Source organism: Lygodium microphyllum, chromosome 22 (assembly GCF_053477565.2).
Source record: "Lygodium microphyllum isolate KBCC chromosome 22, Lygodium_microphyllum_v1.1.10, whole genome shotgun sequence".
NCBI classification, from domain to species: Eukaryota; Viridiplantae; Streptophyta; class Polypodiopsida; order Schizaeales; family Lygodiaceae; genus Lygodium; species Lygodium microphyllum.
Window position 1 is genome coordinate 125,302,060 of NC_141156.1, and position 27,841 is coordinate 125,329,900.

Genomic DNA, 27,841 nt, shown 5'->3' on the forward strand with positions numbered 1-27,841 from the left:
TCCAATCCCCGCCAAGCCTCGGTCTGCACTCTTGGAGACCCTCTTGTAATAGGACCTTCCAGCTCTGCCCTCTTGGTGTGAGACCGCGAACTATAAGCTTGCCCAAAAGGGTCATACTTTGATACTTTGGGTCAATGATCCCAAGCCCTCCCTCTGATTGATGCCCGATGATGGTCGCCCACGCCACCTTGGCCTAAGAGTCCCTAGAACCGTCCTACCCGGCCCAGAGGAAATTCCGTACTAGGTGGCGAAGCTGAGCAACATAGGACAAGAAGAAGCACCAACATGAGGTGATGTACCAAGCCGTCGCTAGGAGGACTTGGTTGACCACCAGGGCTCGGCCCGCTAGGGAGAGGCGAGCAGTACTCCAGTAGGTCAGCTTTCTCCGAATAGAGTTGAGGACTGGGAGAAACTACTGGGTGGGGGTGATGTCGAGTCTCACTTGGAACCCTAGGTAGCGGACGGTTTGCCCTTTGCACACCCATCTAAATCCCAAGTGGACGCCCCACTCTGTACTAGAGTCTGGGTCTGTAAAGAAACCAACCGACTTCCGCTAGTTGATTTTCGCTTGTGCTGTAGTACAAAACACCTCGAGAGCTAATCTCACTCTCTCCAGCATCAACTCATCATTCTCTATGTAAAGTGCTGTATCATTTGTATACTCTTGAGTCTAACAGCTCCGTCTCCTCTCTCACTGGAAGTTGGAGGCCACATAACCCACTCACTCGTGATCTGAGGAAGTGAGACATCGCCTCTGTAAAGAGTAGGAATAGATACGGGGCTAGTGGGCAGCCTTGCCATACCGATCTCTCCAACCGAAACTCCTCCCCTCTCCTGCCACCTATGAGAACCCTGCTGGTAGCTGATCTGTAGAGTGCAAAGATCCCATGGATCCATGCGTGGGGAAAGCCCAACCTCTCCATGGTGCCCTCCAAGAAGTCCCAGTCCACCCTGTCATAGGCTTTCTCAAAATCCAAGAGTAGTACAACCAACCCCTGCCCACTGTGCTGGGCTTACTCTGTCGCCTCAAAGAAGGTAAAGACATTGTCTAGGATGCTTCTATCCCAGACAAAACCTGTCTGTGTGTCATGAATGATGTGTGGAAGCATAGGGCGGAGTTGCCTACCAATCATCTTTGCCAGTGCCTTATAGGCAACTGGCGATAGGGTGATCAGTCTCCACTGGGATAGCTCCAACCAGTCTCCCCCTTTGGGGAGAAGATTGATAAGACCTGCCGATAAACTCCCTGGCATCCGACCTGAACTGAAAATCTCTTGGAAAGCTAGTAGTAAGGGGTCCTTTAGTACCTCCCAGAAGGTGATGAAGAAGGCCTTAGAGAGGCCATTCTCTCCCGGGCATTTCTGCCTGTCCTGTGTGTGGAAAGACTCCTCTAATCTCTTCTCTGTGAAGGGGGCTAGGAGGGAGCGTCCCATCTCCTTTGTGATGAGGGACGAGACGTGATCCCAGACCTGCTGTTTGCAATGCTGTCCTCTGACTGAGGTTATCTTCTGTTGGAAAAGGCATCTATAGTAGTCGGTGACAATCTCCATCACCTTGTCTGGGCTAGAGGGAATCCTCCCATACTGATCCTGAAGGCTGCGTATTTGCTCTCTTGAGGTGCGGGGCTGGTGTGCCTGAAAGAACTCCCTGCACATCGTGTCCCCCTTCTGCACCCAGAAGGCTGTTGAGGTGCGGAATGAGAACTCCGAGCACATGTCCTCTAGTCCGGCGATGGTTGCTCTTGCGTGCACCTCCTTTGCGTGGAGGATGGGATCCCTTGGTGTCTCCTATAATAATCTTTGCGTGGTTGCTAGGTCTCACCAGAGTGCTCTCTCCTCCTCCTAGCACTGGTACCTTGCCTGTAGGGCTGCCTCTTGTAGATACTGCTCCACTCGGCTAAGACCTCTGCAACCTCCTCTGCGATCCGGTCCCTCCTGCTCCACTCCCTAGTCCAAATCTGCTCAATCTGTCTCTTCATCTCCTCTCTCTTGTAGATCGAGCCAGGGATCTGATAGGATCGTGTACTTAGGAAAGATGCTTGGGGATCAAGTGTCACGAGGACCGGGCAGTGATCGGACAGAGTGGTGCTAGCCAAGTGCCCTATCCGGCCTCCACGAGAGCATCCCCACTCTCCCACATAAAACCTATCCAACCGCTCTAGCAAGACTCTGCCTGGCCTCATGTATCCCCACGAGAAGTCCAACGACCTTTCCCTCTTGTGGAAAGCTGGGTCTCTCCAAGCATCGCGAGCTTATATAGCCAATAGAAAGACCTCCCATACCTCCTACTCCTCCCCAGCCATGCCATGGTAGTTTCTGCCTCTACCTTGCTGGTCCTCTAAGGCCTTCAAGTTGTTGAAGTCTCCTCCAACAATCCAAGAGTCCAAATTTGGGAGTCCTGCTGCAATCTCCACCCAAAACCTGCTGTGTGCCCTGACCTCAGTGGGGACATAGACATTGAGGACTCCGAGGCATGAGTCCCCAATATCCAACGTGATCCATAGAATCCTCCTTGCCACAATCGCCCCATGATTCCATATGTAGGCGGTAAGGCTCAGGCCAATAAAGGTGCATACGCCTTCACGCCTGCCGTAGGCACCGATGGCGTATTCCCAGTAGGTGTGTGACCTGCTTGGGAGAACCTTCTCTACCCGATGGGCTTGGGCGGGGGTGAGCTTGCGTTCTTGCAGAAATAGGATGTCTATCCGTTCCGCAAGGGCCGGCTGCAACTCTTGCCGAACAATCAGCTTCTTGGAACCATGTGCCCCACTGTAGAAGAGACTATTCACATTCCAGGACGCAAGGTGTAAGCTCATGGGGAAACCTGTGACTGACCAAATAGGCATCTGTTCGGTGTGGAAGCTGCTGATGAGGAGGAAGAAATATGGGGCATGCAAGTATACTTTGCCGTAGGCCTGGATGGCGAACTCGATGGTGGCCCTCGGGCAGACCATAGGGGTGATAGATGCTCCAGGTGGTACTACTAATGCATCTATTAGCCATGCTGAGAGTCGTGACTTTGTACACTGGTAGAAACGGGCCACCCATGCCAAGGGCTACTCGATCACATCCATCGGAGCTCTCCACTGTGTAGGGGCTTGAAAGATAATGCTCAAGTGTGGGACCTCAGCACCAGCCCACCAGTTAATGTCCATCATGCAACGTGGCCACTGCCGTGCAAACAGTGCTAGTCCTCCCATCCACTGGGAGATGTGGTCCGTCACTTGACTCTTCACCTCCTCCTCTATCTGTGTCCTCGTCCAATCCCCTGAGTGAGAGGAGTGAAGGAAAAAAGTGTAGTTTGGTCCATCCAATGGTGCTAGTAGATGGACCTTGCCCCTCCTTGACTTACAAACCACAAAGATCCCCACCTCCAGAGGTAGTGGAAACTCTCCGTGCTTTGCAACTCTTAGGTAGGACCATGGGCCACTGCGGAAGAACTCCTGTGGTAACAATTATGCCTGGCTCGGGAAAGTGTGATGGGCGGCAGGGGCAGATGAGCTGGTGGCTGTGTGAGGAGGGCAAGACTGCTAGTGCGAGGAGGATGTAGGCGTGTGTGGCTCATCACCTCTTGTGGGAGAAGGGGGGGTGGGTTTGGGGGGGGTCACCTATACCGAGTGCGGATCAGGGGGGGTGCTTGGCAGGGGAGGTGGTGGGGAGAAAGAAGATCGAGGGATGGTGGGGTGGTCGGAGGTACGTGGTGGGTGTTGGGGGGGGGGACTAGTGGCCTTGGAAGAGGGGGGCGTGGCCTAGTGTCAGTGGGGGATCCATGGGAGGTGGGGGGGGGGGGGGGGTTGGGTGTGGGGGTTGTGGAATCTCAGGTGAGGTAGTCTGTGGCGTGGGTGGTGGATGTGGGGGACTGCGGTCCTACCAGGTGGGGCGGGCAGGGGGGGGGATTGCAGAGTGCTCTGTCGGGGGGTCGTCGCTCGCCCTCTCACTCCTTGCTATCGAGGTTGTCTTTGAGGAGCTGGCCGTAGCCCCCCTTGACGTCTCCCTCTTTGTCGTCTCTAAACTTGTGTGAAGCCGTCACTGTCCACCTATGGGCCTGTTAGCGGAGCCGCCTTGGCTCTAAAACGTGTGCAATTTGCTACCAGATACCCAAAGTCGTGGCAGCGCAGGGACTGCCCTAGTTGCCCAGTCACAATGACCTTCTGCCTCAATCTCCAGGAACTTTGGTATATTCTGTGTCCCTTCATGGCCACTCATACCTTTGGGACTCCTGCAGCTGTCACTGCATCAGTAAAGGAGGTAGAAAGAATTGCGCTGAAGAGTTGTCCAAAGTCCTCCACTAACTGGCGGTACTCTACCGCCAGTCTGGGGAAAGGTAAGGTGACTGGATGTCTGAGAAATCTGTTATGGAGCTCAAATGTCTCCACTGTGAAGCCGCCATACCAGGGAGCCATGTAAGTGACCCCCTTCGCAGAGGCATAGGGTGAGCTCTCCACTAACTCACGAGCTGCGTCCGCAGAGGTGAGTCGAACCATGAAGATCCCTTGGCCCATGTTGATTGCCTCCAAGATCTGGGATGTGCCAATATGTAGCGTGGAGTGGAGCCAATCTTGTAGTTGGGCCCTCGATGGGGAGTGTCCAATGACCTGACCAAAGATCGCTGTTTCTTTCAACTCCAGCTCTGTGGCACGGACGGCTAAGAGCTATTCCTCAGAGAGGATGATGCGCAAGGTGTTTGACTGGGGGGCATTCGCAGAATGCATCGGCGTCTGACTAGAGGTTTCCATTGCGCGTCCCTGCTGAGAACCTACCTATCACATTGCTGTGCTACTGGAGGGGGGAGTTGCTGCAGGGGGAGGGAGCAATTGGAGGGGGGGGGGGGGGGGAAAGGGAAGTTGCTGTTTTCAAAAACAATGGTATGTCTGCCTGGCCAGGCCTCAAGGCGGAGGAGGCAGGGGCAGCGCACGGGGGGGGGGGTGTGTCAGAGTGCAGTGATGCAGAAGCGTGGGACCAAGACTGAGAGAGAAGAGAGAGAGACAGTGGAAGATGAAGATCTGCTGTATAAAGTGTGCTGTATACAAAGATATGCAGATATGTATACGGATGCAGTGCACGGGACTGCGTGTCTCCACCTCGACGATGCAACTTGCTGTTCACCTCGAAGTCCGCTGCAGTCTACATGATCTCCAACCTGAAATCTGCAAACAGAGATGTAATTTGCACGAGCCTGCAGCCTGAAACCTGCGATCAGAGATCGGCTATAAATAGCCAGAAAATGGGTGCCAAAAATAGGCAGGTCGTCGGACTGCCATGTGGCAGTGCGACTGATCAGTCGACCTGTACCTGGTCAGTCCGACTGTACGGACAGGATCTGATCGCTAACACCCCCTCTCAGAGCCTGGACGGGGCAAAAGCCTGAGGGATCTGGCATGTCTCCAAAGTAGAGCCTGGGGAAGCGCCTTCGTAAACAAATCTGCAAGATTGTTCTCCGTCTTGCAGTACTCCACAGCGATGGTCTCATCCAGAAGCTTCTCTCTGATGAAGTGGTACTGGATTTCTATGTGCTTCGTTCGGGCATGGAAAACAAGATTCCGTGCCAAGGCAATGCAACTCTCATTGTCGCATTGCAGCAAAGTAGGCGAGGCTGGGGGCAGCCAAGCTCCTCCAACAATCTCCGAAGCCACACAGCCTCACATGTGGTGGAAGACGCGGCCCCGATACTCCGCCTCAGTAGACGAAAGGGCTACCGTGGGCTGCTTCTTGCTACTCCATGGATAACACCTGCACCCAAGGTAAAACAGTAACCTGAAGTAAACCGCCGGTGGTCCACATCACCAGCCCAATCCGAGTCGCTCCAACCTGCAAGTACAAGATCTGAACCACCTGTGCTTGCTGGATAATGAATCCCTAAATCAAATCTCCCCCTCAAATACCAAAGTATCCTCTGGGCAGCCTGCCAATGCACTGTCTGAGGTTCACTCATGAACCCCGCCAAGAGCCCAACAGCAAAACAAAGATCAACACGAGTGTTGAGGAGCCAAATCAATGATCCAATCAACTGACGGTAGCGGGAAGGATCCGCCATGGGAGAAGCTGAATGTGAAGTGGCATTCTAGACTCTCGCCCTGAAGCAATAAGGGCGGAGTAGAAAGCACCGAATCGTGGCGGCAACTAGGACAAAAGTGTGATCGCCATGTCTTCGGAGGAAATCGGCTTCCCTGCATTCTGAACCTGCATCTGAAGCTGTCTAAGCTTGTTGATGTGCTCCCGCAACGAAGAAGACTTGTTCACGGACAAGGTCCTTATCTGCACCTCCAAAGAAACCCGCTTCATAAGGGTCATCCGGTTATACATCTGATCAAGCTCCAGCCATATCTCCCGAGCCACCGTCAAGTGCTCGATGTGGGCTATCACGGCTGTAGTACAAGACAGAAAAAGAAAAGAACAAATCCGGGCATTCACTTTGTCCCAGTGAGACTGTGCCTTGGCCAACTCCGCACGAGCATCGGAAGAGAGTTTGGACTCATCTCTCACCGAGGGCCGGTCCATCTCCTCCTGTACAAGCTCCGCCAAATCGTAAGACTCAAGGATGGCCAACATCATCACACACCAGATGCGGTAATTGTCGCCATCGAGCTTTTGATCTGCGGGAAGAGCCGGTAAGATAGGCACCTTCCGGTCCATGATCGTCTGGAACTCCAAGTCAATCTCTGTAGACATCTTCACCTGTAATGCCTTCACAAACACAAAAGCAGCCCCCTCTGACTATGAAAACACAGGTTGCTAGGGCTCTTTCTTCCGCGTCCCGAACCTTCTTCACCCCCGCTGGAGGCGATGAAAAAGCAAAACCTGCACTTGAAGACTGAAAACTCAGCCTTCCTCCTCTTCAAACAGCAATAAACAGCAGCAAATCCACCAACTGGACTCCTTCCCCGCGCGCCCACGCTCGCTTCCGCCTTGTTCTGATGCGCAACCCTCCCGCTCGCCCTCGAACGCTGGAAACACAGCCTTGTGTCGCGATGGTATCTCCTCTTCAGGTTGGTTCTTCACTCAGTCAACCCTTCTACACTGCTCTGATACCATGTCAGAGTGCAGCGATGTGGAAGCGTGGGACCAAGACTGAGAGAGAGAGAACGCAGAGAGAAGAGAGAGAAAGAGACAGTGGAAGATGAAGATCTGCTATACAAAGTGTGCTGTATACAAAGATATGCAGATATGTACACGGGCGCAGTGCACAGGACTGCGTGTCTCCACCTCGATGATGCAACCTGCTGTTCACCTCGAAGTCCGCTGCAGTCTGCATGATCTCCAACCTGAAATCTGCAAACAGAGATGTAATCTGCACGAGCCTGCAGCTTGAAACTTGCGATCAGAGATCGGCTATAAATAGCCAGAAAATGGGTGCCAAAAATAGGCAGGTTGGCTGCATTAAATGCAGCCGACTGACTAGGTACAGGTCAGACTGCCACGTGGCAGTTCGACTGTACGGACAAGATCTGATTGCTAACAGGGTGAGGGCGGGGGGTGGATGGCAGAGTCTTGCTTGGCAGGGGGGCAGCTATGGGTGTAAAGAAGGCAGAGCGGGGGACATGAGGGATAGGCACAGGGGGATAGCAGGGTGGGTGGGCGGGGGGGTAGGGGTGCAGGGTGGGCGCAAGTTGGGGGGGGCTGGTTAGGGGGGGCAGCTGGTTGGTGGGCGCAACTGGAGAGGGGGGTGGTCGGGCATAGGCGGGTAGCAAGCACTGGCGCAGTGCAGGGGTAGGTCGGGCGTAGGCGGGGGGGGGGGGGGGGTGGGCGTAGGCAGGGGGGAGGCCGGGCGTAGGCAATGGTACAGCGAAAGCGGGGGCAACGTTGGTGATGTGACGTTAGGCGTGCTGCGGGCTGCGGATAGGAGACGATGAGGCGGGAGCAGAGGCGCAGGTAGGCGGGATATGGTAGGAACGGTGGGGGATTGGCACGAGAGAAATGGCGGGTGTGGGACAGCAGATGCGACGCCACGGGCAGGGAGTTTTTCCTTCAATTGATCTTTAAACTGGTCTCATCAAATTTCTCTTCCTCTTGCTGATCATTAGCTTCTAAAGGCCTAGAAGGATCCACATTTTGGTCTAAACTAACATTATCGACATGCTGTCCATCTTGTGTGTCTTGTCCCAGATTAGGCATTGCATTTTCCCCAACACTTTGCAAATTTTTAGATCGAGAGGCATCAACCTTGATCCCATCTCATTATCTAAAGACATTCTTAATGTAATTCTCAGCTGAAAACAATTTCAGCACTAGAGCAAAGCTTTTGATCTTCAATCAGGTGCCTCAAGCCCACCAATTTAAGGGAATTGATGGTATCCCTACAATGCAAACTTGAAACCAGCCTTCCTTCTCGGATAGGTAGTAGATAACCTAATTTAACACTAATTACAACAAGCATAAAATTCACATAAACTGAAATGTGTACTTTACCACTTAAATCTTGGACAATGGACAGCCTAATTGGTGGCGAAGGCCTGGAAGCGATGAAACTCCGAATCATTGGTAGTTGGCTCGATAAGAAAATGCGTCATGTGGTAAAGGCCATTAGGTTGTGCCTTGTCGCTAGCAATCACTAAACTAGTTTGAGATTCAAGGATCTCGGCTATGGTCCCTGTGAAGAAAATTGCTCACCCCAATTGGTAAAGCGACTGAATAGACAATAAGTTCACCCCAAGCTTGGGAACATGATAGACATCATCCAGCGAAATGAGATCTGGATCGTGGTTAGTGGAAAAATTGATGCCATTGTGGGCTTGAATCTTGACCTAAGAGTTATTTCCTATGCGGACTCTCCCTGTTGCAGGGGCTTGGGAAAGGAAAGTGTCCTCTATAGGGGTCATGTGATGAGTGGCTCCACTATCCACAAGCCAAATAGGTGCTGATGTGCTCGGTTGTGATGAGTATGCCTCTGTAGTCACCTCGTTGGCAGGCAATTCGCAGATGTGAACGAGACTTGCATTCAATGTCTCTAAGGAGACGGTGTGGGCCTTTGTAGACCGGTTAGACAAACCCTTTGGAGTTGAGTAGTTCATCGACTGTGATGGTTGACCGGTGGTAGTGTGGGTTTGGTCTCACCATTGCCCTTGCTGGGGGTTGCCACCGCCTCGCTTTCTTTATTGGGGGTTACCCGACTAGGGTGCAAGGGTCTGATTCTTGGATTTGGGCTGTGTGCCTCTTGCCTTAGATTGTCACTCCTCGTCATAATGCCCAACCTTTTGACAATGTTGACAATACCTATTTTTCTTAGGTACATTTTGCCATCTAGGTTTGAGAGTTGATTGCATGGTTCCTTGGGATTCACTAGCCTTATTTTGATTTTGATTTGAATTGGAATTTTGTATGCCCTTGCTCTGCTGCCCTTTTGAGAAGATGCAACAAAAGCCCCCTCTATTCGACGACGTGTTATGAAATTGATCGAATAACCATGCGTAACGCAATAACTGACACTCAAACTCATAAAATATACGCATCTAAGGCTATGAAATCACCTACTGCACAATGGAAATATTTTCGTGGTAGGTTGTTAAGAAACATGGTAATCTTATCATTAGAGGACTTAGGAGCCCTAGTGGTTGAGAGCTCAACGAGGGGATGCTGATACTCAGCCAGGTTGACTTTAAGTTATCCTTGTCTATGATTTTAAAATTTTGTAGGTCATGATCTAAATTGATGGGACAGGTCCCATCCCGAGTTGTATAGTGGTTAGTCAGGTGTGGCCAACTCTCGGATGCTAAGTTGAAATGCTGAAGTTGAGAGTGAAACCGAGGCAATAAGCCTTGCATAAGATCGATAATAGCCATGAGTGGACAACCTTGTCTGGAACAAGTGGGGAATTAGATTGGGGTTTCAACCCTTGCACTAAATCCCATACATTCTAAGAGTCTAAGACATCCCTTATCAAGTTTGACCAAGTGGTGTAGTTTGAGGTGTTGAAACATGTCTTTTCATTAAAAGCATGCTTGGTAGATGAGGAGCTAAACCATTAGGTGTTTGGGAAGGTGGATAGGTGGGGTAGGGTGGAGGATAAGATGGTGGTGGGCATGGTAGATAAAAGGGAGGAGAGGGTAATGGTGAATAGGCAGAATGGGGCTGCTGATGTTCAATGAGTGCCGATTGATGCGCATGTATCGAAGTTACTATAGTTCCATATGGTACCGAAGGTGGAGGTGGAGGCATTGGGACACAATATCCCTATCCAAATGTTAGTTGGGGCACAATGTAATGACGGGATGGTCCACTAGGTAATGCCATAGAGGCAAACTACAGTACCAAACGATCCACACTCGAGTATGTCTGGGATGTACTCCTAGAGGGATAACCTGAAAGTGTATGGGAGGTCGAGCCTCCGTCACAGGTTCACCACTCGGAAATGGGTATGTAGAGGTCCTAAAGGTTGTGCCTAAGTGTGTAGTACCCCTTGGTGTGATGTGTGGTGGTAAATGTGGTGTAGTTAATAGAAGTGGAAAGGAAGGTGCAGTGGAATTTGAGGTAGGGATGGGTGGGAGCCCAAATAGATTAGTAATAGATGTTGTGGGAAATGTTGTTGGTTCCTTTTGTCCATTAAATGCATTAAAATGCACCTACTTCAAATTGACCATGAGAAACAAAATTGTTTAAAGAAAAAGGAAGGGAAGGAATACTTACAAATTCTTATTTCAGCTTCTTACCTAGTTTTGAGTTTATAAAGAAATATGTTGTAGGAGAGAGAATGAATGCAAAGGCAAGCACGATGATGATGGCGACATCTCCTACTGATGGTGATTGGATGTAGATGTTGGCAATAGTGTAAGGATGTCTTGACAGCAACAAATGCAAGCTTTCTAATGATGGCGACAGTTGTAGGAGGTAAGTGACAGGTGGAGGAGATGGGAATTAGGTGCTAGATAGATGCAGACTATGATGGGAAGCTCTAAGTGCGATGTCATCTATGAACGGGGTGTGGATAGTGGAGATAAAACTCTTGAAACTTGCAAAAAGGAGATTGAGGGAGAATGGTGGATTGCATGTCTATTCATAGAAAGTTTTTGGGCATCCAAAATCGGGTTTGGCATGTGGGACACAGTAACTCTCTGGGATCGTCTTTCTTTTTAAAATTAATAAGGTTTCTTCATTAGTTAAGTGTGTTTTGGGGCTATCAAATTCAGGCTAATGCATTTTTAGATCACAAAGTTTTTGATCCTCTGCTCTCTATGTCCTTATTCCTCCACCCTGGACTCCTTAAGCAGTTACCATGCCCACATTTGGATCCACTGTGCACACTTCTTGTATGCATAGTGCACACTTTGAGATTCCTTCCCAAGTCTACTGCACTTCTCCACTCTATCCCCTCTATCCACCCAACCCACATTACACATCTCTACCTCTAGCACTACCACTCTTGTTGCAACAGCCAAGAATGCCTTCATAGATAAGCAATGAGTCGAATTTCACCACTTGGTTGAACTCCATGCAACAAGTGCTTGAATCTCAGGGTCTTTGGGACCTTGTTATTGGTATCGAGGACTCTTGATTAGCTGACCTTGATCACATTTGTCAATGGACAGCCTGCAATGCAACGATCAATGTTGAGTTAATACAGGGGTTGCTTCTTGAATTCCATTATCAGTTACAACATTTTCCCCTTACATCTCAGCTTTGGCATCATCTCATTGACTGTTATGTGGCACGAGATTGCACTCAATGTATCAATCTCGATTTTGAGCTTCAAGAGTTTTCCATTAAGGAAGGGGCTGATTTGAAAGTCAAGTTGGCCGAATATCAACGGTTACTCACCAACTTTGCTACTATTGGCTCCCTGAAGTCAGGCGACGGTGAAGTCACGTTTTTCTTGAACAAGTTGTCAGACAAATACTTCCATTTTATCCAACATATTATCTCACTACCTAGATTATCAACCTTCTACGAGTTTGAGTGCTAGTTCTTGTGTTACATGAGGTTGCACGATCAAGTACACAAGAAGTCCTCCATACACATCCATTTAGACGGGTGATGGTTAGTTGCCTCTTCTTTGAGAGGAAAAACCAACAGTGGCAAGAACTCGCAAGATGCGAAGGCAAGCCAAAACAAGGATGACACCCTTCCTCTGATGGAACCAAAGAAACACGACCCCTTTGGCAACAAATTTCTAGGAAAAATAGGTTTTGCACATGGGCCATGTGGGCAAGGAGTGTTGTAGGAAGACCCAGGGTCTTTCACCTAGAAAACCACAACAGATTACTCTGACTACAGCTGGTTAGTCCAAGAGGGCTATGCCTCGTGTTGCTGCACCAGCTATTGCACTTTACATATCCATTCCTAGGGCATCCATTGCCTCTTCTAAGACCACTTCACCATCTCGTCAAGCGTTTCATTGGCAGAGCCTTGGTAGTGGGCGTATGCAAGGGTGGCCATACACTTACCCTTTCTCTTTTTTAGACTTTCGCTACATCCTTACATACTCATTGCATTGCCCTTAGCTTTGCTTTCCTTTATTTTTTGTTTTGTTTTTGAGAGCATCTCACTACTCAACTTTGTGATTGTAGATTTTGATCTCTTTTGTAGGATTTTGTATTTCAGTGTAGGGCTAACATGCAGGTTTACACCAGTCCTTCCTAGGTTGGAAACAGGAGCTGTGCACCATTCCTTTCATGGTTTCATCTATTTGAAGTTTTTCTCTTTTACCAGCATGGAGGCTTCCCCTCACGTGGCCGATCCTGCAACATCTCTCTTGATGCTATCATGGCGGTGAATTCTATCCTTGCTTTTCTAGTAGGGATGTTTCATTATCTTCATCCATATGGTTCTTGTCACCACACTAAGTGTGACATCCTTAGGCTTATCTTTTTTCTTTGGTATCGACATCAAGGTTGAGAGAGGGTTTCTACCCTTTCCGGTATTCTATAGGTTTCAGCACTTGTCTTTGACATTGGCCGTCCCCCCTTGTTATACCTTCCCCTATGCATGGCATGATATCATTATCTTTGTACTAGGGCACTTGGGCAAGGGAACAATTTTCCCAGGAGGGACAATATTCAAGTGGTACCTACTGCATGAGTATTCTTTAGCATGTAGCATACTATGCATCCCATTGTACAAAGAACCATTGGACAGATCCTAAGCTGTTTCCACTAGTGGATTACACCACCCTCCTTCTTCACATGATACTTCATCACCTTTCCTTGGTCATCGACATTCACGAGCGGATCGGTAAGCTTGTATTGTTTTGTGATGCATTGGGTGTACCATCCCTACTCTTGTCTTTTGAGTCACTATTACCTAACTGGCCGCCACCCATACAATTAACTTTTCACAAAAAAAAAAACCCAAAACAAAAGTTTACTGTGGTTTCATCTGCCTTGTAGGGCTTGGTAGGCCATTGGGCAGGCAACTGACAAGCACCCTCTGTCTGATGCCATGTCTTCTATGGGGTGCCTACTTGGACTCGCTTGGTAGGATCACCATTGCCTTTGTAGTCCTGGTAGTCCATTGGGCAGCTATTGTGCACCCTTTGTCTGATGCCTTGGCTGTTTTGGGGTGGGACGCCTTGGGGTAAATGTGACTCGACTTCCCCTTTAAGCTCAATTTTGGGCCCAAGTGGGGGTGTTGAGCTAAAATACACTTTACAACTATTTTTGATGTGTGGTTTGAGAGAGTTTTAGTGGTCCCCCAAAATCCTAATTTTTGGGGCACCCTTCAACATCAGTAAATAGACAAGCTGCCCACCATTCAACCTTATCCCTTTGGTGTAGGTTTTCACTCTCAGCTACGTGTGATCCATTTGCCATTGGCAGCCCATGAACTCCCTCCTTTTTCCTATGTTCGGACTCCCCATCAGCCAGGCAATAGGTGGCAGCCCTCCATCATCATCAAGTGTTAGCCCTGTAGTCTACGTTTGGCCTTTTCTCCCACAGGTGGCATCTCGCAACCATCATGTACCTGTTGGCAACCTTCTTCTCCCTGGTGGTGGCCATCCTACAGCTGCATTTGCAGCTTCCTGCTGCCATCTTTTGCTATAGGCATCATTCTTCCTGTCACCTCTTTGGAATAATGCCTCAACTACCATGGGTGCAACACCCAATTCTGGTCGGATGATCTCTTGTGGTGCCGAGGCTTTTGCCCTTATCATACGTGCTATCATCATGACCAGCTATCTTTCCATATGTTCCTAGCTATCATAATGTTGTGCTTCCGGTCCATCACACTCCATAAGTGGCATCCGTCTAGTATGATAAAGGCTTGGACCCAAATGGCTGCCCCATAGAGTAGTGTGGGCATAACTAAAGTGTCAAAAAGCCACAATTTGGTAAGAGGCTCTTGAAATTGTATGTGTGCACACTATTGCTCTAGGGTACCCAAAGCTGCATATGCTCGTGCAAGCCTAGTCTTTGAAGTTTCCTTCCATGAAAATTGTGGCCCTTTGAAAGTGACCCCAAGATATACATATTGTCTAACCATTTCCAAAGGATGACCGTCATGCATAAAGTGATGCTCTGAGCGTATCACCCAAGCTTCCGAGGTGTTAAAGACCATAATTTTAGTCTTTCCAAGATTAACCTTGAGACCTTTATCTTCAGAGAACACATGCAATGCATCTAGATGTCGTTGTAGTCCCTCACGTGAATTTGAGATAAGCACCATGTCGTCCGCATATAACAAAATTGGTATTAGTAACCCAGCCAAGCTGGCTCCCATACCACCCCATCTCTGTATGTAATCAGAAATATCATCAATGTATAATCCAAACAACAAAGGAGAGAGGGGACAACCTTGCTTTACACCAACCGTGCTAGGCACTGAGTCTGTTGTGCCTCCAGACAATCGTACTCTCCCTGTCACAGTTTCATACAATGCATAAATACACCCCTGCATATCCTCTGGGACCCCAATGGCTCACAACCTTTGTATGAGTCTTGTATGTGGTACAGTATTAGAAGCCTTGCGGAAATCCACAAAACAACAATAAATTTTTTGTCTCTGTGATCGTCCCTCAATCAAGGCCCTTAGTGTGAATATATGGTCTAGTGTGTTGTATCCACGGTGGAAGCCAGCTTGTCCTGCAGACCGTATTTTCTTTGTTTCAGCCCACCAACTCAACTCATGCTCATATGGCCAATCATAATAGTACGGTAGGGTTTAGCGACCAATGGATCTCCACTCTTAAAATCGGCACTATTATGTGGTCACACCAACTTATTGGAAACCTCTCATATACAACTCTATTGAAGAGATTTGCCAAGATAGGGGCTAGTGCATAACATGCATGTGCAAAATGCTCTGCCACAAGGCCATTTTGATCATGTGCTCTCCCATTCTTCAACCTCCAAATGGCATATCTCACCATCTTTTTTGGAAAGAAACCACACTGTGTTGGCTTAGAGTTTGATGGACAGGGTATCTGCTCTTGTGATGGAACATCATACAGTGCCCTAGCATTTTCTTGCCATACCATAAGTGATGTCAACTGAATTGGGGGCTCTCTCCCATGAAATTTCCTCCATGCCTTCTTGCTGTTTCTGTTCAAAAAGAGCTGATACATCTCTGACTCTAGTTTGGCTAAATAATCTCTCTTCTTTTTCGGCACAAGACAACAGAAGACATTCCTTGCCTGCTTGTGTGTGCATGTCTCTAGTGTAATATCCCTTTGTAGGTGGGTCTTAGTTTGTCTTTACTCCTCATCATACCAAGCATTTTGAGGGGTAGTACATTTGCGTATTGTTGTAGGGCCCATCTTACATGGGAATGCCTCTAAAGCTGCAGCATGTAAAACCTTCGCTAGAGATCTAGTGACATCTTCTAGTGGTTCATGTTGGTCTAGCTGGCTTAAGCCAGCTCTTACTGCATCACTATAGTTATGCGACGTTTGGTCTAGAAATTCATAATGCGGGAATGCGTGTAATTGTATGGATGTTTCTTGTCTCTAACCACATGTTAGAGTAAATTTTAGGATCGCATGGTCGGCTGTCATACCAATCAGCTTATTAGATATCTCAAAATGCTTAATTTCTGGGATTAACGCTCGCGAGCCCATTACATAGTCCACAATGTTGGCCCCTTTTTTGTTGTTCCAACAAGTGAACGCATCCACCCCTGGCCATCTTAATAGACCATTGAATATAGTCAATTCGTGAGCACTTCCTAAAGCTAGCAGATGGGATCCATATGAGAGAGAGAGAGAGAGAGAGAGAGAGAGAGAGAGAGAGAGAGAGAGAGAGAGAGAGGAGATGCTCAATGGCCCACCCTTGTAAGGTGCCACCAATGATCCATGGTGCTCAACATTGTAAGGCCCTCATTATGAGGAGAAACCATGTGTGAGCCCGGAATCCCAAAGTTTGTTCTGTACATGTGTCCAGTCCGGACATTGGTAGAGTCTTGACTTATAAGTTGGATGAGGTGTATGTGACCATATGGCAAGAAGGTGACTGTTATAGGTCTAGTCTTTGTGTTAGATAGAGTAGTTAAGCTGGTAGCAACTCGAGACACACTACATTGAGTTGTGGGGAGTAGGAGTTATCAAAGACTCTGGGGGATCCCAGGAGGGTGAGTAGCCGCCTTGACAGGGGTGAGGTGGCAGTGCCTCTAGCCTAATGGTAAAGAGAATATTCCCTAGCTGACTAAGGAAGGTTCATAATATGGTCGGATAGGCCGGCTATACTACCTTCTTGGGCCATAAAAGAAAGACCCCTCCAAAGCCATCATTAACCTATCTTTCACTCAATCAGAGTTCTTTTGGCTAGCATTAAGTTCTTTGCCTATCATTTGTCTAGATCACCATCTAAGCTTCACAGTGGAAGCATATGGGTAGACAAAGCCATCTTCGTATCAACTTAGCTTTTGTTTGCTGCACCGTGTAAATTTTACATGAGAGAGAGAGAGAGAGAGAGAGAGAGAGAGAGAGCGAGAGAACTTCTTCTCCTGATGGCTTAGTGTCATCAACTATCTTGTAATCAAGTAATCTTGTATTTTTTCGTAATTAATACAATTACCTTTTACGAAAAAAAGAGAGAGAGAGAGAGAGAGAGAGAGAGAGAGAGAGAGAGAGAGAGAGAGAGAGAGAGAGATTTTACGAAAAAAAAGAGAGAGAGAGAGAGAGAGAGAGAGAGAGAGAGAGAGAGAGATTGATTGCATCCTGGCAGGAGATCTTACGTTTTTCAATTTGACGCCCTCCTGAGATTCACAAGGACGCGAATTCATTGCAAGGAGAAGTTTTGGCCTCCTCCAGATTGTTAGATTTGCCGGACAAAGATTTGCACAGACTCAAGTTTAATCGGATGGCTCGTTTGGGGTTGCAGATAGAATTTGACGGTGTTATTCTTGGGCAGTCCCGGCTTTACTCTTTTCGGCGTATTTGTTAACACTTTCGGGGACCCGGAGGATATTGTGACATCTAGTCATCCATACATGTCAAACTTCAAAGGTTCTCTCCTTTACCAGTGCTACAGCCATTGTATCCATGGCATGACTGGAAGTTTGTGATACCGGATGATTTTGAGAAGAGGTTTGCTAACCAGATATACGATTAGATGGTGGAGGCCAAGAGATGGGTCACCAGAAAAGTGAATAAATTATGGCATATTAGGGATGGCAAAAAGAAGTGGCAGGAAAGATTCCTTCAGCTTTGGAAGTCCAAGGTTCCCTATCAAGGGAAAGTCTTCTTGTGGAGACTGCTGATTGGTGGTCTTCCAACTGGAGAGGTGCTGCGTGCTTGAAAGATCTTTGTTGGTCGTTGTGTATTTTGCACTACATGTAATGAAACATTGCTTCATCTTTTTGCCTCTTATCTAGTTGCGCGATAGATTTGGTGTTTTATTTCTCGCGTGTGGCTCTTGGCGACTTAGCTATGCATAACAACCCATTCATGGATTGTGGGAAAGCTGCCCCTCATGCCTTCTTTGCATTCTGATCATTCCTGCCTGTTCCAGCTCCTAAGATGGACTGCCTTGTGGCATATTTGGCATACTCGGAATGCCTTTATTTTTGATTCGGTCTCAGGCATCCAAGGTCATGTGGCATGTATTTGAGGTTTAGTGCTATGGTAGATTTCTTCTATGATAGCAGGTCATGTGGCATGTATTCGAGGTTTAGTGCTATGGTAGATTTCTTCTATGATAGCAGCCCTGACCTCGTTCCTCCTGACATTGCTGCCTCCTGGCTCGCTATTGTTCGCTCTACACTAGCAGTGTGATTTTCTCTTTGTGTTAAAGTCCTGATAGTCTTTCATCACTTTCTTGGATGACCTGATGGTCTGATGTAAGAGAATGTAAGAGATTTAGTGAGAATGCTGACCAGATGGTCTGATGTATATATTTTTCAGAGAGAGAGTTCTAAGCTGACCTGATGGTCTGATGTAAAATATTTACTTAATTTAATTATCTTCACGAAAAAAAGAGAGAGAGATTCCTTGTGGATACCGTGACTTATGGGGCTAGATTGAGAGGGTGGTGTAGCCTATGCAACCCTTTCCTGCATGTGACTCTGATTTTCCTCGGCAAGTTTGAGATCTTGCTAGCCATCTTAATCTTCAAAAGGCCTTGGCCAATCAGGTATATCATCTCATGATTAAGGATCATCATTGACTGGTGACCAAAGTCAATTTGGTTTGGGGTATACATAAATCTAAGACTTGGTGAAAAATGACTGTGATGGAAGGTTGGTTGAACAAGACTACTCAAATGTGAGGTTTTTCTTTGGAGAGTGCTCATTGGTGGACTTCCCCTTGCCTCAGCTCTTTCAAAGTACTAAATATTGAATGCAATTACTTTTTTCGCACGACCAATGTGAAATCCTCGTCATAGATTTATTTCCTGTCCTTTAGCCGGGGAAATCTGGATCCTCTTGTTGGATATTTTGAGAGCTGTGGTTGGCATATCGCTATGCCCCTTTAACTATGTTCTTGCCAGGGCTAAATATCCCACTCCAACATAAGCACACATGAAGATTTTGTTCCATTTTTTCAGATTTTGGGGTTGTTGGCATAATTGATTCACTTGGAATGCTTTCATCATTGACTCCACCATAGGCATCTAGGGACATGTTGCTAGTATCAAGGGTCTTCTATATAGGAAGTTAGATCTCGTTTAGCATGTTGATATTCTCCCTAGGGAGGCATTAGCTTGTTGGCATATGGCAATCTCTTTTGCTTCTCTGCAATGACTTTTATATCTTTCTTGTGATTTAACTTTTGTACTCTTGTGATTTGATACGATATGATATAAACACACACACACACACACACACACACACACACACACACATTGAGAGAGAAAGAGAAAGAAAGAGTGTATTAACGTCTTTTAAAGGCCAATGTGGCCTATGAGACCAAAGCAATACATACAATGATTGTGTGTTTCTCATCCGAAATGAGAAAAGATGAAAAACATGCCTATAAGATTGAAAAGTGAAATAATGTCCTATAAAAGGAAAACATGTGGATGATCTAAAAGTAAATGTAGGAGAGAGAGAGAGAGAGAGAGAGAGAGAGAGAGAGAGAGAGAGAGAGAGAGAGCAAACTGACGTAGCTCAATTGGTTAAGTTGAATGCATGGTGACCGTAAGGTCTTGAATTCAATTCCTACATTCTATGTGGTCACTCAGTGTAGAAACAGGGAGATTTGAACCTAGGCTAGTGGGTTAATAAAATAAGTGACGTGACTCACCACTAGGGTAGTCACTTGATTACACACACACACACACACACACACACACACACACACACATACACACACAGAGTTGAGTACGCAAAGAGAAAGAGGGAGATACACACATACACACACACCCCAAATAGTTCTCCATGCTCTCATTTGGTGGACACGGGACAACTAGCTGGTCTCTCTCTTCCCTTTGGCAAACATTTTGTGAGCCAATCGTTAGTAGATAACACGTTCATGATCCTCAAAGTAGAATGAGAGAACCTCCACAAGGCATTGGATGTATGGAAGCTTTTTGGGCAAGCCTTTGGTCTTTGTATCAATGCAGCCAAATCCTCCCTCATCAGCTGTCCTAAACCAGATTTGCAGTCTTTGCAATGGCACGATGGTGATCCCTTGTGGGAATGTTATGCGGCATCTGGGTTACCCCTAGGCATTGATTCTCAGCCCAAGCAATTGTTGCAATGGATTTCTTAGAAATTGGAGGCGAAGTTTCTTTACTTGAAATGGTAGGCCTAGCCTTTCCATGCCTACCTTAAAGTGGCATAGTCCGTCATGCTTCCCACGCTTATTTTTTGCGGCTCTTGCCTTAGACTTCCTCCACCTTGAGGGATCTTACTAGACACATTTGCTTTGTGCTTTGGAAAAAGGAAAATTTGCATGCGGATATCTCGTGGATCTCTTGGAGCCATGCTTGCACTCCTAAAAGAATGGGTGGTGAGGATATTCTTGATGTGCGCACTTGCATGGTTGCTCTTTGATAGTCTCTCTTTCGTGCCACAAGCATTGATTGACACCTTTGGGTCTTTGTTGCCTGGTTCTTTTTGGAAGAGCAGGGCATGGTTCATGGTTATACGATCATTTGTGGTTCTTGGTGGTATATTCTTAATAATGATGCTCCCTTTTCCTTATCCTCTTCCTTCTTGATCGCTCATCTCATCTACTTGTGGAAGTTGGTTTTTCAAAAGGCCTAGGGGCACCTTGCGGAGGATCGTTTGGTTGCTAACCCTTTTCAAATGGAATTGCTTGTAGTGTCCAAGTTGATTTTATGGGATGGGAAGCAAGAGGCTTATCCTAAATTTAATTGTATGGTATGACTGGGCTTATCTTTAATTTCTAATGTCACTTTGGTGAGTTGCCGGGGGTTGATGTCTTTTCACACTGTTAGGCGGCTTTTTTGCATCGCTTGAGGTTATAGGGACTTGTGGGACCACCTTTTGATGATAGTGCAGCCTAGAGAGCCCTTTCTTGCCCTTGTTTTTTATCATCCTTGGTAGGGTTGGGACCTTGAAGGTTGATTCCATCTTTAAGTGCATCTACTAGTGTTGAAGTAAAGAAAAAGGAAGAAGAAAGTGTCAGATGTGGTAATGATGTATCTACTAGTCATTTGGGATTTGACGAAGACTCCATGGAAAAGGCTTCAGCTAATCAAGTGGGCCACCTTATGATAAAGGACCAGGTCACTAAGGCCAATATTGTCTGGGGCCAAGTTATATTAACGTCTACAAAAGGCCAAGTTGGCCTATGAGACCAAAAGGTTACATACAAAATGTATGGGAAGTTTTCCAAGTCCCACTAAAGCTACTATCTAGTGTTATGGTGAACTAGGTGAGTAGGTACAAAATGGTATACAGACTTGATACAATCTAGATGCAGTTCAAGTGCAGTGTGGAACTGCTCATGGAGCATGGTCATCTTAAGATGTCCCGCATGGGCTTGTCTAGAGAGAGAGAGAGAGAGAGAGAGAGAGAGAGAGAGAGAGAGTTGGTAAGATTGGATGCTTAATGGTCTGTTGTGTTTAGGCAACACATTAGTGAATCAAATACACCACTTGCTTTTATGAGACAAGGATTGGTTGGCTGAGAAGGGCAACAGTACTTGGGGTCTTCATAAAAGTAACACTTGGAGGAAATTTGTGGTGATGGTGGGTTGGCTCAAGTAAAAACCCTTTAAATACAACGTCTTTATCAGCCAAATGTTGGTTGGTGCTCTTCCTCTTGCCTCTACACTCTTGAGATGTCATATCTTGAATGGCTGCTGTTTCTTTTGTACAACATGTGAAGAAACGTCTAGTCATTGATTTCTTCCTTGTCTGTGGCAAGAAAAGTTTGGTCTTTGTGTCTGCTATTTGGTCTCGAGTGGTAGGGATGTCGATGTCTCTAAAGGACTGGGTTTTTGGACTGCACAAGCTCTCAGATCCTGTGCAGCTATATATGAAAGTTCTCTTTCACTTTTTGCACTTTTGGGATTGTTGGCACATGTGGACTATGTGGAATGCATTCATTTTTTATTCTGTAGAGTAATCTTCTCAGACAACCTCCTAGTGCTCGTACTCCAGACTCATATAGTGCTAGTATTCCCTATCTCATCTCAGTCAGAACCTCCGGGATGGGCTTCAATTTTGTGGGGCGAGAGGTGAGTGGGGTGTTGTGCTACCGTGAAGGGTTTTGGGGTTGCATCACTGCATGAGCACCAGAAAAGATACGGTGACATAGTGAACTCCCTGCCCATTGGGGGGAGGTGTTAAGGTGGACTGTTGTGATGTGTTGGCTTGGCTTGTAACAAAGCGATACTGTGTCGTGCTGACTTCCATGCTGCATAACCGTGTTGAGGTGGGTTCCTAGCCGAAAGGGGGAGCTGTGATGTTCTGTGTCGTGGCGAGTTGTGGTGTCGTGTCTACTTGAGATGCCGTGTTGAGATGGTCGGTGCGCAATGCTTGAGGCTAGGACCGAGGGGGATCCCTAACACAACTCTTGTAGTCTTTGCATGAGTCTAGCATGGGGTACGGTGTCAAAAGTCTTGAGAAATCCACAAAGTAGCGGTATACTCACCTCCCTTGTGCTCTACTCTCCGCAACGATGCCTCGGAGTGTGAGGATGTGATCAAAGTATGAAATATCATGTCTTGAACCCTGCCTGTCCACACGTCCTATGTTGGTGCTTCTTTACCCATTTGCACACTACCATGGGGTATGGTGTCAAAAGCCTTGAGAAATCCACAAAGTAGCAGTATACTGACCTCCGTTGTGCTCTACTCTCCACAACGATGCCTCGGAGTGTGAGGATGTGATCAAAGTATAAAATATCATGTCTTGAACCCTGCCTGTCCACACGTCCTATGTTGGTGCTTCTTTACCCATTTGCACAACTCATGCTCTAGTATAGATCCATAAAGCTTGGCTAGCACGTCTAACCATGACCGTCCGATAGTTTGTAGGGGAACATGGGGTCTCCAGATTTTAGGACTGGTACTCTAGTATTCTAATAGGGAAGTGTGCTTAGCTACTCTTTACAGAGTTCCTTGTACTTTGTATTTGGCCTTAGGGTTTTTTCTCCTAGGCATTATTAATAGAATTTTCTTTCTTTGAAAAAAAAGAAGAGATCAACCATAGCCTCCATGGGAGATGGGAGAGCCTTTAGTATCTCATGGCTTTCCTTTCTCCTTTATCAAACTACCTCAATTGCACCTTGCCAATGGAAGTATGTTGGTGGTGTTATAAGAAAACTCCATCAAATACCGTTTCAATTTTGATATATAGCATTTCAAAAGATCCTAAAAGTACTAAAACAGTGGTTTCAAAACTTTTGCAGTGTGCCAACCTGAGTGCATTCTGCAATGCAACACATATTGTGCAATGGTGCATGCATGGTTGGCTAGAACTTGACCGTTAATGCATATACCTTGTCTCCAAAAAATTGACACAGCTTTCCTCATGTATGCACTATGATTAGTCCCAACTCCCTCTAGTCCATGCATTGGTCACTGCCCGAAAGAGTGGTGCTCAAAATTTACTGCTTGAAGGATCTTACTGGACCTTTTCACTATCCTGTACTGCTGGCTGCCATGAGCAAGGGCCTGCTTTGCTTGTAGTTGGCAACCACTCTGATGCTTCTATGGATTGTTTTACATTCATGCAGTCCATGCATTGACAACTTACTGAAGAAGCACACCTTTTTAATTGCTTCAAGATTGGTTGCTTGCAAGATTCAACCTTTGATCACACAAGATTCTCAATGCCAGTATCTGTGCCACCTGCCATGTCCACTTTGGTGTAATAGACATCATCACTTAAGATAAATTCTGGATAATTTTTTGCAGGCGAATTTTTACTGGTTGAATGGATGGGTGTATGCATTTTACAGGAATTAATAACACATTAGCAACAAGGATGATGCAACACAATGTCAATTACAATCATGATCAACAGCCCTTCAGTTACTCTGAATAGGAGTAGATTGTGCCAGTTTCTTGCACTGCATATTTTAACTGTTGAATTTAAGGCGCGAAATATTTCCTTGAAGCATATCAAGATGCCCGTCTGGTACAATGATGGTGCATCTAGGAAAAGAGAGGGGTGGTCATCCCCCATAGCCAGCTCAGCAGCAGCAATGAGGGCAGCACAAATGATTGTTTACTGTTCTGTGCATAGGATGATTACTAAAATAAACAGAAAAGCTTGTTAAGTCAAATTCTTTTATTAAAAATTGGCTTAATTTTTTTAGGCTTGTGACACTGGAAACTTTGTGCTGGAAAGTTTAAATTCTGAGACAGAAATAATCTATAAAGAGTCATTTCCACAAGCCATAAGTGGTACTTTGAGAGTGCATCAGCAGCTGGAGCTAGAAAAATCCAGGCATGAATCTTCAAAAAAGGATCTGGAACAAGTGAAAAAAGATTATGATGAGTTCTTGAGAGACTTGGGAACACCGAATTGTATGCAACGTTCAAGTCTTGAAAAGGAGGCTTCTCCAAAGCACCTTTTATCTGTTCAGGAAAAGGATAAGAAAAGACTAACAGCTGAAGTGGAAGCTCGTCTTGCTGCAGAAGAGAAGGCAAGGTTGTATGAAGTATCAGCAGAGGTAAATGATTCTTTCAACCTGAATGCAACCTCATACATCTCTAATTGTATCAGCAAGCCTACGTGAGTGTGCACATTTATCAACATGATTCCACTTTATATAACTGAAATAAACTACTTACTAGATCATTGGAGGAAAGACAGTTTTACAGGATAAAACATTGGTTGAAATGGACCGGTTATGCTTTAACAGATGCTTTATGAAAATCTTGTCAGGCTGCAGAGAGTAGACTTTTACAGTTGCTTGATGAACGTACCAAACTACACTTGAAATTTGATGAAGAACTAGAACAAAAAGAGGCTGAGAGGGTCAGATTACAAGATCTTTTTGAGAAAGAGAAGCTAAAAAGCGAAGCTGCCAAAAGAGAGCTGCAGGAAGTGAGGGGCAAGTTTGCAGCTCTTATTAGTAGAACACCAGCCTCTCCCAAAAGTCTGCAAGAAGTAGTTTGTGAAAAGGTGCTCACACCAAGATTGCCTTCCGATGTTGTGAGTAGACAAATGGATATATTAGAAAAACATGAGATACTAGAGAAGAAAGAGGAACAGTCGGGCCCTTCTGGTAAATGCTCTAGACTTTGGAGGAGCTTTGAGATCTTGCAAGATGGAAAACATTTCTTACAGGGGAGAAACACATTATCGAAAGAGGAGGGATGTCTACTACTACAAGTGCGACAACGAGAGTTACAACTGAAGACTGCAGAAGATGCTTTTCAGGAACTTGAGAGAAAACTAAAGAGAGTAGAGATTGACAAAGGTGCAGTTAAAGGAAACCTAGAATCAGCACGAAACCACAAAGATGTGAAGCACGTTGAAAAGGCTATCCAAACTAATTGTTGGGATGATGGAGTGTATGAGAAATATAGTTACGTCTACCAGTCCCCTATTTTTGAACATGCAAAGCTCACTACAAGCAAACCCAGAAAGATGGATCCCGAAGCTTTATCCGAAGTAGACACTGATGGCAGAGCATTGAGCAGGAAGGAAGTAAGCGAAGATCAGACGGACATGGAAATCCGACAGCTTACAGAAGAGCTCAAAATCATAGGGGCAGACATGTTGAGTCACAAGGTATAATAAAATAACTAGGCTTACAATTGTTGGTTTCTGTCAACTCAGCTTAACTGTACACCTGCAGAGTATATTTTATAACCAATAATTGGACAGCTAAGATATGAAGCATATGTGCCGACTTAATTATCAATCAAGATCCACATTCATGCATGTACATGTATTAGCAGCAACTATGCTTGCAATTATCCATCCACGTTCTCATGTGTGCACATATGTGTCCATCTATACATATATGTTTAAGCACATGCATACCTGGTAATCCAGTCATTTCAGTGCTACGGCCACTTTTGCAAATGCTGTAGAAATTCTTATATAATAGCTATAAGCTCGGTGATGCAGATGCTTCTTGTCTTGATCTATTTCACCTCTGGTTTTTAACTCTTTGGAGTAAACATTGCTATGAACTATTCTCTTTGTACATTTGTGATATAATGAACATTGGTTTTGCAAAAAGAAGCATGTGTTTATGGATGCATGCATGCATATGGGTAGTCTATCCCCCACGTGCATGCACGAAGAAATATGGACTCATAAATCATCTCACATGTGGTATGCTACTAGCTAGGGGCTTGCCCCATTTGGGGTCTCCTACATGGTAACATAAAATCATTACAGAATGGAGGGAAAAAAAGAAAGAAGTAAGGTGTATAATGTCTGCAAAAGGCCAAAATGGCCTAGGAGTCCTCACTCTTTGAACATGGTACAATTGAAGATGATGCATAGGCTCTCTACTGCTATTGTCACAACCACCTTCACTGCCTTGCCACTTGCTCCTGGCAGCTGCCCGTGTTGCTGTTGCCTTATCCACCTGCGTCTCCCCTACTGCCTCTCTTGATCTGCCCCTCTCTGCTCCACCTGCCTGTCATGGTCTTTATCCTCCTCTTTGCCCTCTTCATCCTTGCTGCCATCTCACCGCCACTGCCACATGACTGCCTTCCTTGCAGCTAGCTCCACGCCTGTGGTGACAGTCTGCTGCACTCCTTTTCTGCTTCTTCATGCCTCTCCACCCCCATCCCTGATTTATGTTCTTGCAGCTCTCCCCCTTTGTAGCAGCTTTCCCTCCTCTTGGTTGGCCGGTAGCTCACTTGGGAGGTCCTTGGAGAAGTGTATGCAATGGAAGCCTCGGGTACAATGTTGGGTTGCACCCAAGCCTAACACGTTGTGTATGGTTGTTTTTGAGGAGCAGCTCTGAATGGTTTGGGCCACAGAGAAGTTGGAGGACTCAGGAGAGGGCAATCTATGGACAGGTTGTGGGTCACTCACTTTCTTGGGCACAACTTCATGATTGCTCGGCCCTACCTTTCATATTAGCACTTTGTGTATAGTTGAGGTTGTGCTGATGGGACAAGGTATCTTTATGGTTCGTCTCACTTCTACAGATTTAGCATAGGAGCTAGTTGATAGCTCACTTGTGGTTTCTGCTAAAGAGGCTATTAACACGGTCCCAATAATATAATGGTTTCACTGTCTCTAGTTTTGGATTTGTATCCTAAGTGCCCTCAGCACCCTTCTCCTCTCCTCTTTCCAGGCCTTGCGGTGGAGTATCAGTATTTGGTTGACTTCAGATGTCGCTTTTGCACCATGCTCCCTGTTCCTTTTGCAGATGTAGTGACAAGTGCAAGGGTACTGAAGGTATATGTGGTGGTCTCCAAAGCCAAGAAAATACGTACAGAGTTGCAGATTGTGGCCAGTAACTCCTCACTTGGACATCAGATAATCATCAGAGGGCAGCCGGGTTAATGTCTTAGTTGTCATGCTTTTGTACATCAGCTAGTAGAGTGTATTCAGTTTGGGTGTCGGCTTGGCAAGAGGCCACTCGCTACATGAAGTTGCACCTAGCAGCCTGTCCTACGCTTCCGCATTGCTGCACTCTAACATGCTATCAGAGCAGTGAAGATGGACTGACTGAGGGCTGAACCTATCTGAAGAGGAGATTTCAGCACGACACAAGGCTGCGTTTCCAAGATTCGAGGGCGAGTGGGAGGGCTGCACATCGGATCAAGGCGGAAGTGAGTGTGGGCGTGCGGGAAAGGAGTCTAATCGGTGAATTTGTTGCAGGTTATTGCTGTTTGAAGGGGAGAAAGGCTGCGTTTAAGGCCTTCCATTGCAGATTTTACCTTTTCATCGCCTCCGGCGGGTGAAGAAGGTTTGGGCAGCAGAGGAACCAGCCCTAGAAGGCTGTGTTTACACAATCAGAGGGGGATTGGTTTTGCGTTTGTGCAGGTATTGTAGGTTAACATGTCTACAGAGACTGATTTGGAGTTCCAGGCGATAATGGACAGGAAGATGCTTGTCCTACGGGCTCTTCCATCAGAT

At 46.4% G+C, this 27,841-nt stretch overlaps 1 protein-coding gene across 2 annotated transcripts in view; it reads left to right on the forward strand.

Moving 5' to 3' along the window:
* Positions 1–27,841, forward strand: part of LOC148017584 (uncharacterized) — a 121,338-nt gene that overhangs the window by 37,255 nt on the left and 56,242 nt on the right. For both annotated transcript variants that reach the window (XM_087662928.1, XM_087662929.1), the window contains 2 exons: positions 24,099–24,455; positions 24,671–25,522. In XM_087662928.1, coding sequence (XP_087519054.1) covers positions 24,099–24,455; positions 24,671–25,522 — 1,209 coding nt within the window. The remainder of the gene's footprint in view (positions 1–24,098; positions 24,456–24,670; positions 25,523–27,841) is intronic.